The sequence below is a fragment of the Bos mutus genome, chromosome 4 (genome assembly GCF_027580195.1).
Source record: "Bos mutus isolate GX-2022 chromosome 4, NWIPB_WYAK_1.1, whole genome shotgun sequence".
Taxonomy (NCBI): domain Eukaryota; kingdom Metazoa; phylum Chordata; class Mammalia; order Artiodactyla; family Bovidae; genus Bos; species Bos mutus.
Window position 1 is genome coordinate 26,680,792 of NC_091620.1, and position 12,916 is coordinate 26,693,707.

The 12,916-nt window shown below is 49.5% G+C and overlaps 1 protein-coding gene across 1 annotated transcript; it reads right to left on the reverse strand.

Annotated features, from left to right (window-relative positions):
* Window positions 1–3,657: 3,657 nt before the first annotated feature.
* LEP (leptin) lies at window positions 3,658–8,263 on the reverse strand. The gene is made up of 2 exons (XM_005893666.2): window positions 8,102–8,263; window positions 3,658–6,345 (listed from the first exon to the last, which is right to left on the reverse strand). Exons 1-2 carry the CDS (start codon window positions 8,243–8,245, stop codon window positions 5,986–5,988), a joined length of 504 nt encoding a protein of 167 aa, XP_005893728.1. The 5' UTR covers window positions 8,246–8,263; the 3' UTR covers window positions 3,658–5,985.
* Between the last annotated feature and the right edge of the window lie 4,653 nt (window positions 8,264–12,916).

Here is a 12,916-nt window from a genome sequence, read left to right on the forward strand (position 1 = left end):
TTTGGTCACCAAGCAGGAATGGGAGGCCTGCATTGTGCCAGATGCTATAGCCAGGCACTGAGCGGCCCTCAGAGGCTCACTACTCAGAGTGGGATGTGGCTGTGAAAGCCATGAAAAATGATTCCCTGTGAGCTAGTGTCTGGGAGCAAAGAGGCTGTGAGAGTTCGGTTGAAGGAAGAAATGCCAATATTAAGTCCTATTTTTGTAAGAAGACATTTTACACAGAAAATATTCAACAGTTGAGACTCCTTTGATTTGGCCTGATTGTCCCTCCAGTCAGCTATCATAAGGTGATGCCGTGGGTTGAATGTCTGTGTCCCCCCTCCCCCACATTCATGTGTTAAATCCTAATGCCATGTGATGGTGTTAAAAGCTGGGGCCTTTGCCTGATGATTAGGTCATGAGGGTGGAGTCCTCATGAACGGCATTAGTGTCCTTATTAAAGAGAATTCAGAGAACCCCTAGCCCCTTCTGCCACATGAGGACACAGTGAAAGATGTGGTCTATGAACCAGGAAGGGGGCTCTCACCAGACACAAAATCTGCTGGCACCTTGGTCTTGCACTTCTAGCCTCCAAAACTGTGAGAAATAAATTTCTGTTACTTACAAGCCACCCAGACTATGTGGTTGTTTCGTCACTGAGTTGTGTCTTTTGCAACCCCATGGACTGAAGCCTGCAAGGCTCCTTGGTCCATGGGATTTCCCAGGCAAAAATACTGGAGTGGGTTGCCATTTCCTTCTCCACGGGATCTTTCCAACATAGGGATTGAACCTGCATCTCCTACATTGGCAGGTGGGTTCTTTACCACTGAGCCATCTGGGAAACCCAGATTATGGTATTTAGTTATAGCATCCTGGACACGCTAAGACAGGTGATGCTTAACTTTACATATTTCTCCTCTTTTCATTCCTCTCCTTCCTCCCTCCTCCCCTCCCTGCCTTCCTTCTTTCTTAATCTTGTAATCCTTCCCTCTTAATGGATTCCCCTTCCTGTCCATACTCTCTCAAGTCAAGCTTTCCTGAGGTGGATTCCCTTCTTCCTGAGGACCTCTCACTTAGCCTTGTTCCCGGGGTGGCCCAGTGTTCTCTGAGTGCAGATGCGTGATTCCTGCACCTCTCCAGAACCTTGCTTCCCAGTTCTCCCAGGATCTGAGTCCACTCCATTTGCTCCGCAGCTGTCTTACTTTGAGTTCTTCCAAAAGCAGCGCCTGAGTTCTTGGTGCAGGAGGTGTACTTAATGTATTTTGGAGGCAAGAGAGAGGGGGGAGGGGCTGAGATGTGGAAGGAGGAAAAGGTACTGAGAGTGCTTTATTGATGTGGTGACTGCTGGGAGCACCAGGGGCTCAATCCAGGTAGAAGGTAGTTCAGAATTGCTTCTGCGAACCGTAGGAGGCTGGCCCCCACCCCACACTGGTTGTGGCTTGCTTATCTGAGGTCTTTACTGTCTTTCTCTTTCAGGCTGACCCATGTGAGCTGAGAAAGCTGACTAAAGCTTCAACGTGGAGCGATGTAGGGAGGGCCATGCAAGGCTCAGCTGCACACATAGCTGCGTTGAACTCAGAAGTGGGCTGAGGGCATCCACCGTGTCTGTTACAGCAGTCCTCATTCCTTTTTCTGCCCTGACTCATTAACACGAATGACAGCAACGTAATTTATTGAGCATTCTTTGTGGAGCAGTCACTGGGGTAATAGCTTCACTCAATCTTCTAAAAATCTACGCAGACAGTGTTATTATGCTCCCATTGTACAGATGATTAACTGAGGCTGAGGCTGAGTCTAAGAGAGGTTAGGGCTTCCCAGGTATCGCTAGTGCTAAAGAGCCCACCTACTAGCACAGGAGACACAAGAGATGTGGGTTCGATCCCTGGGTCAGGAAGATCCCCTGGAGGAGGACACGGCAACCCACCCCAATATTCTTGCCTGGAGAACCCTATGGACAGAGGAGCCTAGAGGGCTACAGTTCATAGGGTCACAAAGAGTTGGACATGACTGAAGTGACTAGCATGCATGCAAGAGATGTTAAGTAGATTGCCTAAGGGTTAAGCACCCCACTGGTGAACTTAACCCAGATGAATTTATGTGGTCAGATGTCACTAGACTCAGACCCTGCTGTTAAAAGCCTGGAATAAATTACTCTAAATTCCTTTTGGAAAAATAGGGTGTGATTTTTTTTGGTTGTGTGCTGTTGTGCAGAAAGTTTCTGGGTTGGGGTCTTCAGAAGGTCCTCCTGGGTTGCTCTCAGGTTTTTCTCACTAGACTCAGCCAAAGTCTTGCCTTTGGAGATTGAACACGGCCACCAGACACTGCTCCCAGGCTCTGCCAGCTGTTTGGCAGATATGAGCTGCTGCCCCAGGGGAGCACAAGAGAATGCCTGAGGAGGGAGAATGTTCTGGAAGGACAGCTTGAAGAACAGGCCTTTCTTCTCTGACCCTGGGAGTCACTTCACAGAGGAGGGAGTGTGATCCCCAGGCCTCTGCCGGGAGACCCTTGCTGCTTCGGGCTGGCTTCCCCAGCTGATGGCTGGAGGTGGGGGGACTTAGGCTGCGTTTGCATCTCCCCAGCCCCTCAGGCTGGAGGGGAGGGGCATGGATCACGGCACAGCACCTTCCAGGTCCCTGAGCAAAGTGTTGTAAGAGATGGACTGAGGTCTGAACTTCTCAGCAACGTTGGCCAAAAAATTTCTTTTTTGTTTAAGTTGGTTTGCCTTAGGGTTTCTGTCATTCCCAGCTAAAGGACTCTTGTCCAGTCTGACCAGGAGAGGCCAGACACTTCCCCAAGCTGCCAAGCATCCCACTTAGGCTCCAGCCACATCAGAAGCTTTGCTTCCCCCTCTCCTCCCCCATCCAAGCTAGTGGAGGTGGGTTTGCATGAGTGTGTTCCCTGGGCCTGGATCACTGACATTTAAAGCCTGCTGCTAACCCATTCCAGTGTTCTTGCCTTGAGAATCCCAGGGACGGAGGAGCCTGGTGGGCTGCCGTCTATGGGGTCGCACAGAGTCGGACACGACTGAAGTGACTTAGCAGCAGCAGCAGCTAATTGTGATGTGAAGAGAAGAAAATTCACTTAAATCTGTTTTAAGGCTGACACTCTGCTAGGTCATTATCTCATTAAACTCTCCAGAGAAATCAGAAATTTTTGGAGGAGCAATTTTTCACCTGTGGAAGTGACTGCCTTTGAGGGGCCGGCCCCCTGGGTCCTCCCTGGGGCTTGAGTTTTGAAACTCTCAGGTCCAAACTGCACCACAGAGGTGAGTGTTTGTGCTCTGTGTCCTGGACAAGACCAGTCCAGTCTCTTCCAGTCTGTGCACCTGGTCTGTTACTGGGCCACATGATTTTATGTATGGTTTCGTTGCGATTGCTCCTTTCTCAGTTTTTGTTTCTGGAATAGCTGGCTGCTTGGTTTTTCTCAAGGCTGATCTGTATAGCCTCTGGTGCAGCAAGTGCTCTGGGCTTTGGGGGAATCCTTTAGCCTGAATAACTGGTGGCCGGCTGTGGCCAAGCCCAGGCAGAGCTGATCCCAGGGATGGACTGGGGCCAGCCAGGCAGTGCCCTGTCACACACAGGCAGCCCTTCTGGAGCCCCTCCACAACAGACGACCAAAAATAAGGACCACGGGGCAAAGGTCATTTATTTGGACTTTTTGGAACAAAAAAAAAAATTGTTTTAAGTTACAGAAAAACACAATCATTTACATTTTGGAAGTTTCACACTCTGGGAACGAGCCCTAGTGCCATGCCAGGTTTTGTGAGCAAAAGGCTTAAAACATCCCGGTCTGACTGGGCTGTGATCATCAGGACTTATCTTCTCGAGCAGGTCTGACTGTCCATCACATGAGTCTCGTTCTAGAACTTTCACCCTTATCTCTTTCAGTAGCAAATGTCTTGGCCCCTGAAGTCCTCTTCAACATAACCCTTCCCTCCCATCTTTGCTTCCTCTGCCTTTCTTTGTAACTAGCTGCTCACCCTATCACCTCCCTCCGGTGTCTCAGACCGAAGCTTCAAACAAAACAGCCTCCTCCCTCCAGGCAATTCACTTCCCTCACCGCCTGCAAAATTGGCCTCAGAACTCCTCTCTTCCAGCAAACACTCCTGCCCTCCCTGCCCTACTTTGTTCACATCTCCAGAGACTACCACCTGGCTCAAGGGGCACTCTGGAGGTCAGAGGACCAGGATTCTAGTCTCGGTCCTGCCCCCTGTCTGCTGTTATGGTCTTAGGTATTTTCTTCTTATTAAATTCTTAGCTATCCCGCTTCAAAGGGATGTGGCATCACAGTAATAGATGCTGACGTGCCCTGAAAAGTAAAAATGCTACCGAGTGCAAGCACAGTTAGCCTGTAGGCCCCTGGGCACTGCCCTCCACAGCTCAGCATTTCCCACCTGCTGAGGACTGCACTGTCTCAGCTGCTCAGTTGCCATGGTGAAACGGCAGCCTTTGCGTGCTGGTGAGTGGGATTCTACCATCTGGAATGCAAGGTCCCTGAGGGCAGGGCTTGCATTTTAATATTTATTTGGTGAGCTTCTCAGCCCATAGCACCAGTTGGGGCTGAGCACAAGTAGGTGCTCAGTCTTAAAATTGGTTGCTTAGATTCCAATTTCCTTGGACGGATCCACCTCCTGTTGTGTGACGGCTGCATCACAATGGCAGGATGGTGGGAAACCCAAGCCTCCTCTTTTGTTCTACTGCACATGACCACTAGTGAGAAGGAGGCTCCTGGGGGCTGGTCCTGGGGTCTTGGGCCTCAACTGACCCATTGCTGACCCAGGTCGAGGGACCATCCACTGAAGTCCACACTGGAATACTTCCCCCTCCCACTGGAATAAAAATCCTTCCCAAATGGATGGGAAACATGGCCTTGCTTTGGGTGAGCATGCAAATCCCAAAGAAGGTCACGACCATGTTATCAACACAATGTGGGGTCAACCCAGACCATTCACACCAAGGACCCCTGCTCTGGGGGTCACCATCTCCAGTGTGGGGTCCTCACTTCCTGATGAGCAAGACCACTCTCTAACAGTCAGAGAAGGCCAGAGCTCACCACTACCCCGACGGTCTTCAGCTTCAGTGCCCCCACCGCTCCATCCATGGATGGTTGGCAAACCCCCACAATCCCCCTGAAGGAGTCATCTCCTCTTCATGAAAACCACAAAGATGAGAAGATGACCTCACCCCATCCAAAGAGTCCATCACACAAATGTTATTCAGAAAACACATTCTGGATCTCCCCCACTCCCATCAACACATCTCCCATCTCCGGGTTATACCCAGCGATATATTACACTTGACAAAATTCATCTTCTTCTTTTTAAAACAACTTGGTCCTTTGAGATCCATTCAGAGCAATGCCATTGCAAACACTGTAATTTAAAGTCAGTCACAGTAGAAACAAAGCCAGTCCCTGGAGAACAAACTTGAGAGGCCTCAAGTCACTCAAAATGGGTTTGCCTCGGCGAGGCCTGTCGATGGGCACCCCAGGAGCGTCCCTCACCCCAGCTGACCCCAAAGAGCCTGGAAAAGCTGGTGTTTTGCTTCAAATTCATTCAGAATAAAATGCATAATAAATAAATAAATGCTTCCATCGTATGTTGTGTGGGAATATCCAGCTGTATGTGCTGTAGCCTTCATGATGCTCCCTGGATTCTCAGAGGGAATCTTGCTTGATGGTCCAAAGGCTCTGAAATCACCCCAGGTCATGCTGAAGCATGCAGTGAGAGGGAGCTAGAACAGGGAGGAAGACTGCTGTGAAAATCCCAGCTCCGGTCTAGTGTTTGCTGGATGGGCCCCCCTTCCCGGTGGGCGTGGAATCTGTATTTATATCTTTGGTTTCCTGCCTCGCAGTTTTCTGCCTTTGGAAGAGCGGCTGAGAGGAGCGAGAGAGAAATGGCCTGCTGGCCTGCATAAAGGATGCCCACATAGGCTCTCTTCTCCTGTGGACAGCCAGAAGCTCAGGTTTCTTCCCTAGATTTTGGGAAGAGAGGCCTTCAAGGCTTCAGCACCCAGGACTGAGGTCCAGCTGCCGCAACATGTCCTGTAGTGACCCCTGCAGCCGGCTCAGGGCCACCACCTCAGTGGAGTAGAGGGAAGCTTCCAGGACGACGCCCAAGCTCTCCAAGCTCTCCAGGGCCCTGACCTGCGGCAAGGGGCAGCTCTTGGAGGCGGCCAGCAGGTGGAGAAGGTCCCGGAGGTTCTCCAGGTCATTGGATATTTGGACCACATTTCTGGAAGGCAGACTGGTGAGGATCTGTTGGTAGATCGCCAATGTCTGGTCCATCTTGGACAAACTCAGGAGAGGGTGGAGCCCAGGGATGAAGTCCAAACCAGTGACCCTCTGTTTGGAGGAGACGGACTGCTATGCAGGAGGAAGGGGAGAGCAAGAGCTCAGTGGGAGAGAGGGCAGCTCCTCAGAGCTCCCCTGACTTCGCCTTTCCCTAGAGCATAGAGGTGCTTCCTCCCGCCTTCCACACCATCCTCCCTGGGCCCTTACTTCTTGTGCCCATGTGACCACCATGTTTCCAAGCTGGTCTCCTGGGCTCCTATCTTTCTGCCCTTCCCAAACCACCCTGCCCTTTGCCTCCAGACCAGCCTTTGCAGGCTGCTCCCTTTTCCAAATGACTCTGCTATAGAACCAGCCATGACTCCCTATTTCCTGCTTGAGTTTCTTCCCCAGGCATTGAGGTCTTCCATACATTCCCCGTCCCCAACTCTTCCACCCCAAGCAGACTCCTCCCTCACAGTCAGATTCTCCAGGAAGTCTCACCCCCTAAGGGATTCAGGCCATTACCCCAGCGATGCCCCAGCTCACTGCTCTGCTCAAGTAACCCTGGTTACCAGGAGGGGCTCTCCCTTCCCCCGCCACCCACAGCAATCAATCCCGGCACCACACAGGTTGAGGCACTCTGGGTCTATTGTGTACAGCTTGCTGAATGACTGTTTTGAAAGCAAGGAATTTAAGGGCTTTTCTCTAGGAAATGCAGACACTGTCTATTTCTGATCTGTCCCCACTTCTGGCTACCTAACTGCTCTCTGGCTTCCCAAAGCCACTGTTAGAAATATAGAGTGATCAGGAGATGTGGAAGTCTCCAGATTGCTCCACGCAGGTGAGCAAGTTGGCTTTTAAGGTGGGAAGCTATCAAAAGTCATGACTGAAAACCTTGAAAGAGGGCACACACAGTTCTGGTTCTGCAAGGGTATTCAGGGAGGGTCACTTGCTTTATCTAATTTAGTCTCATGAAGACCTTATGAAGACTATTAAGATAGTCTTGTTGTCTAGATGACTATCTTAATAGTCTTCACAAGGTCTTATGGGTTTCCCTGGTGGCTCAGACGGTAAAGAATCTGCCTGCAATTTAGAAGACCCAGGTTCAATCCCTGGGTTGGGAAGATCTTGTTGGGAGAAGAAAATGACAAGCCACTCCAGTATTCTTGCCTGAAGAATTTCATGGACAGAGGAGCCTGGTAGACTACAGTTCATGGGGTCTCAAAGAGTTGGACATGACTGAGCAACTAACACTTTCCCACTTTCATTTTCTAGATGAGGAAACTGGAGTTTAAAAACCTTGTGGAACCTGACTAGCTTAAGACTTTACAGACATCTCCCTCATTCTAAATACAGACCTCATCTATGGTTGCAGGTCTGAGCTTGTGGACCTCAGAAAAAATGCCCCAAGAGACACTGATAACTGTTTACAAAAACACAGAGGGTTGTATCTGAAGAGGGCTTGACAGGCAGGGCTGGCAGTAATGAGGAGACGCTTCGCAGGGTCTGAGCTCAGTTACCAGGCAGGAAGAATGCCTAATGACTAAAACATTCTAGAAATGAGATGGAGGCCCAGAGGGAGTGCTGCTGGGGTTCTGGCCACCTGCCAAGGGGACCCCGAGACCTCTGTGACTCCCTCTGGGCCTGGGCACTAGGATTCCGGTCTGGGAGGGAGGAGAGTGAGAAGGCGGGAGGCAAGGGAAGTGGAGGAGGAGAGGAGCTGTCCTTAAGCCAGGGGGGCATCCAGGCCGCTGGGGCCCTGTGCAAGGCTGCACAGCCTCCTCCGCCAGCCTCTGGAGTCCCCCACGGGATGGCCACGGTTCTACCTCGTCTCCCAGTCCCTCCCTACCGTGTGTGAGATGTCATTGATCCTGGTGACAATCGTCTTGATGAGGGTTTTGGTGTCATCCTGGACCTTGCTGATGGGCACAGCCTCCACGTAGGACAGATAGGGCCAAAGCCACAGGAATCGATACAGGGATCCACAGCGCATTTTCCTTCCCGGGATGGGCTTCTGGGGCCTGAAAACAGAAGAAACCACACGTGGCACGTCGCCGATCTCCGAGAACACCCACGTGCTCTGCTACCACCCGCATCCATGTCTTCAGATGCGGATAACAACGAGATTTGCTGTCTGCCATGGCTATCATCTCCTCAAAGACAATTCATTGTCTAGAAATGACAGTAATGAAAGGCACTCCCCTGGGGAGAGGTGCGGCGGAATCAAGAAAACCACAGGAGGTGTGCTGTAGACCACACAGCAGTGAGCCAGGGCACGAGCGGATGGACAGCGGGCTTTCAAGGTCTGGTTTGAATCCAGACATTTAATAGCTGTAGGACTTCAGGCATATCCCATAACCGCTAAAAACTCCCCCTGTATCCGCCACAATGTACCTATCTCCAGGGTTTTATGAGGATCAAATTAGATAATGTGCGTGAAAGAGCTTTAAAGGAGTTGTGAAAGGTTCTCTATTACTACCCTATTATTAGAGATTATGTGACTGTCCTCTTCATTACTCTCTCACAGCAGCGCACTGATACCTCCGTGATGGCATTTACCACTGGCTTTATTGCTTCCTTTCTCTCCCATTGGGAGCCTGACTCCGATGGGCACTTACAGAAGGTCTGATAATCAGGCGCAGTGCTGGGCACCAAGGATGCCACAGTGAACAACGGATGTTTTTTTACTCTCAAAGTGTTTCCAGTTTAATAGGGGAGATAGTAAACAGGCCGTAGCAGTACAGGAGGAAAGAGCTCTGCAAGTATGGCTGAAACCAACACAATATTGTAAAGCAATTACCCTTCAATTAAAAATAAATTATATATATATATATATATTTTTTTTTTTTTAAGAAAGAGCTCTGCAAGAAGGACAAGATATTGCAGGATTACAAAGTGGCCTCCCTGAGAAGAGGTGTCGCCTGAGCTGGGTATTGAAGGCGAAGGGGAGGTCTTGGAAGAATACAAAGTGGTTGCCATAAGTGGCCAAGAGAGCAGCTGGTACAAAGACCTGAAGGCCAGAGAGAGCACATACACTCTCAGCCTACCGTGTTCACTCAGGATGTCTGAAACTCCAAAGTTGTGGAACCGTGAATTCTAACATTCATAATATGCAGGTCCTTGATTAAGCTGTGAAGTTTTAATGAGATACATGAGGCAAAAGGTAATCAGGTTAAATGCCTGCAAGTCTGGCCAATGATCCATGCTAAGTATGTGTGGATGAGCCTGAAAGAATGATTATGGGTGTTAAGTATTAACATGAAGGTTTTGGAGATGGCAGAGAAGTTCATCTCTGCTTTTTGTGTTCTGTTTCATCTGGGTCTTGATTAAAAACAGGTAATGCATTTTCTGTCCATAGGTGGCTGCTGCTGCTGCTGCTGCATCGCTTCAGTGGTATCCGACTCTGTGCGACCCCATAGACGGCAGCCCACCAGGCTCCCCCGTCCCTGGGATTCTCCAGGCAAGAACACTGGAGTGGGTTGCCATTTCCTTCTCCAGTGCCTGAAAGTGGAAAGTGAAAGTAGGAAGTCACTTGGTCGTGTCCGATTCTCAGCGACCCCTTAGACTGCAGCCTACCAGGCTCCTCCATCCATGGGATTTTCCAGGCAAGAGTACTGGAGTGGGGTGCCATTGCCTTCTCTCCCATAGGTGGCAATATTAGTATAATTCATATTCTGACACTATAATAGAAGTAAGCAGTCTTGGGAATTCCCTGGTGGTACAGTGGTTAGAACTTGGTGCTTTCACCATGGTGGCCCAGGTTCAATCCCTGGTTGGGGAACTAATATCCCAAAGCAAGAAAAGAAAATAAATAAGCTTTGGGGACTTTGTTGGTGGTACAGTGGATGAGAATCTACCAGCCAATGTAGGAGACACAGGTTGGATCCCTGGTCTGGGAAGATTCCACATGTGGTGGAGCAGCTAAGCCCATGAGCCAGAACTACTGAGCCTGCGCTCTAGAGCCCTCAAGACACAGCTACTGAGCCCAGGTGCTGCGACTACTGAAGCTCACGCATCTAGAGCCTGTGCCCTGAAACAAGAGAAGCCGCTGCAGTGAGAAGCCCGAGCACTGCAACGAAGTCGCCCTGGCTCCCCGCAACCAGAGAAAGCTCACACACAGCAATGAAGATCTAGCACAACCAAAACTAAATCCTTAATTCAAAAAAAGAAAGAAGCAGTCTATTTCTATATTATAATGCTTGATCAAAAGTATGGGGTTTTTAAAATCTGAATTTTATCAATGGGGAAATGTGAAACCCAAGAAAACATGCGGACTTGTCCAAAGTCAAACAAGTAAGCTGCAAAGCTAGGATTCATAGCCAAAGGTGCCACACCCAGAAAAGCTGGAACACTTTCTACCCCACCCCACCAGTTTCCCCAGGCTTTAAGGGAAACCTGGAGAAAAGTCCAAGTTATAAGCCACCCCGATGTCTGACCAAGGGCAGCTCCTGGGACTGTGGCACTTGGGAACAAACACCCTGCTCTATTCTAGGATGAAGCTAAGAGATTGTACCCCCATAATTATTTCATGTATGAAAAATATAAGTAATTTGAGAGAGGGTACTTCAAATGGTTTTGTGCTTGTTTTGGCTCCTAAAAATTCAGTACTACCTCTATTAACTCCTCATTCTCTGAGTAAACATTTCCACCAAATGCTTGAAGAATGGAATTAAATAGTGCTAATCCCTCAGCATGAGTCCAGGAAACCCTAGCAAAAGTGGAAGCCAGTGGTTAGACACCAAAGCTTCATCAGTGGGCTCCGCCCTTATTCACCGAGTGTCTCTGGGCAAGATTTAATTCCCTAAAGCATCAGTTCCCATCAGTGAAATGGAACACATAACATCACTTGGCTCTAAGGGTAATTGAAGAGCACCTGTAAAGTCCCTGTCTGCTGTGTGTATGTGTGTGTGTGTAAGGGTGTAGGTGGAGGATAGGGGTGGGGGACAGGGGGAAAATGTCAGCTTTTTTTTTTAATTGTGTAATTATTTGGCAGAACTTGAAATGCTTCAGCAACACTACCTGTAGCCAACTCTGAATCTAGCATTTGGCCCCTTGCCTTCCCTGGGCATCTCAAGAGGGTGCCTGGTATTTTGGGGTCCTCCCCCTGAGGCACAAGATTGAGTGGTAACCTTTTCTAGGATTTATGTATTAATGATACCCTCCTTCCCAAGAGAATTTATTACCAGATTAACTCTGATCATAGTCACTCGCATGTCATGGCCACCTTGTAATACCTGAGTGGAAAAACAGTTTTACTAGCCCCCTCGATCACCATGGATAATACGCTTCAGTGGGCACTGAAAATAAATCACAGTTCCTTGAGATGTGGAACTGAGAAGCTGCTGCTGAGTAAGCCTGCCTAAGAGGACAGGCCAGGGTTAGGGGAGCTCCCTGGGGGCGCTGCAGAGAGAACTCGTAACAGGCCCATCTGAGATCAAAGTGATGAGGAGACGCCGGTCCACCCACACACACAACATGAAACCACTTGCTCACATGTAGAACACAGCATACTCAGGTGGGCACACACACACATCAACTCATCTAACCCTTTTAATTAAAAAAAATTTTTTTTGCTGCACTTTGAGGCACATGGGATCTTAGTTCCCCGACAAAGGATCAAACCTGGGTCCCTTGCATTGGAAGCATGGAGTCTTAACCACTAGACCACCAGAGAAGTCCTATCGCACATCTAACCCTTTTGCTAGAGGCTGGTGATTCGTCTCCAGGATCTATTCCCTTCTTCCCAATTAACAGAACATCCAAGTTTAGATAGAGAGGTGGCCATTCAGAATAAATACTTTATTTCCCAGCTGCTGATTCTGGACAACTGAATACAAGCAGAAGTGCGATGTGGCAGTTCTCGCACCGTGTGCCTTTGCTCCTCCCTTTTCTGTCCCCTCCTCTATCCTGATGCCTGAATTATGGATGTGGTAGTCTGTGTTCCTGGGCTTCTTAGGTGGCACTAGTGGTAAAGAGCCTGCCTGCCAATGCTGGAGATGTGAGAGATGAGGGTTCGATCCCTGGGTCAGGAAGATCTCTTGGAGGAGGGCATCGCACCCCATGCAGTATTCTTGCCTGGAGAATCCTATGGACAGAGGAGCCTGGCAGGTACAGTCCACTGGGTTGCAAAAAGTCAGACACAACTGAAGCGATTTAGCACGCATGCACATCCTGTGTTCTTGTGCCTCTCGGATCATGAGGATGATGGCTTCACTGTGTGAATGGTGATGTAGGGAGCTGGAGGTGGCCAGGTCTCTGAGCACTTCCTGGAGCTGAGATGACATACTTGTGTGGACCACCTATCCCTGGACTTGTGCTGAGTGTGTGAGAGACGTCGGCTCTGTCTTGGTGAAGCCACTGTTATTTTGGATCTCTGCTAAACGTGGCCAAACTTAACACTAATTAATTTATTCACCTGGACACAGACATCAGACTTGATCAGACATCAAGTCTTTTTTGGTTCACTTCAGTGTCACTACCAGGGTGGGGCCTGGCCATGGCCTGAGATTTTCAGTTCGTGGGGAGTGGCTGGTAAGAGCAGGACAGCAATTACAACTTCACTGAGCACAGCGCTGGACACATAATAGTTTTGCTGTTGTTGTCCAGTCACTGAGTCGTGTCCAACTGTTTGAGCCCCCATGGACTGCAGCAGACCAGGCTTCCC

Coding starts and splice junctions, on each gene's coding strand:
- LEP (XM_005893666.2), bottom strand. CDS start 8,245: ATGCGCTGTGGATCCCTGTATCGATTCCTGTGGCTTTGGCCCTATCTG. Junction 6,346..8,101: donor TCAATGACATCTCACACACG/GTAGGGAGGGAC, acceptor CCTCCTGCATAG/CAGTCCGTCTCCTCCAAACA.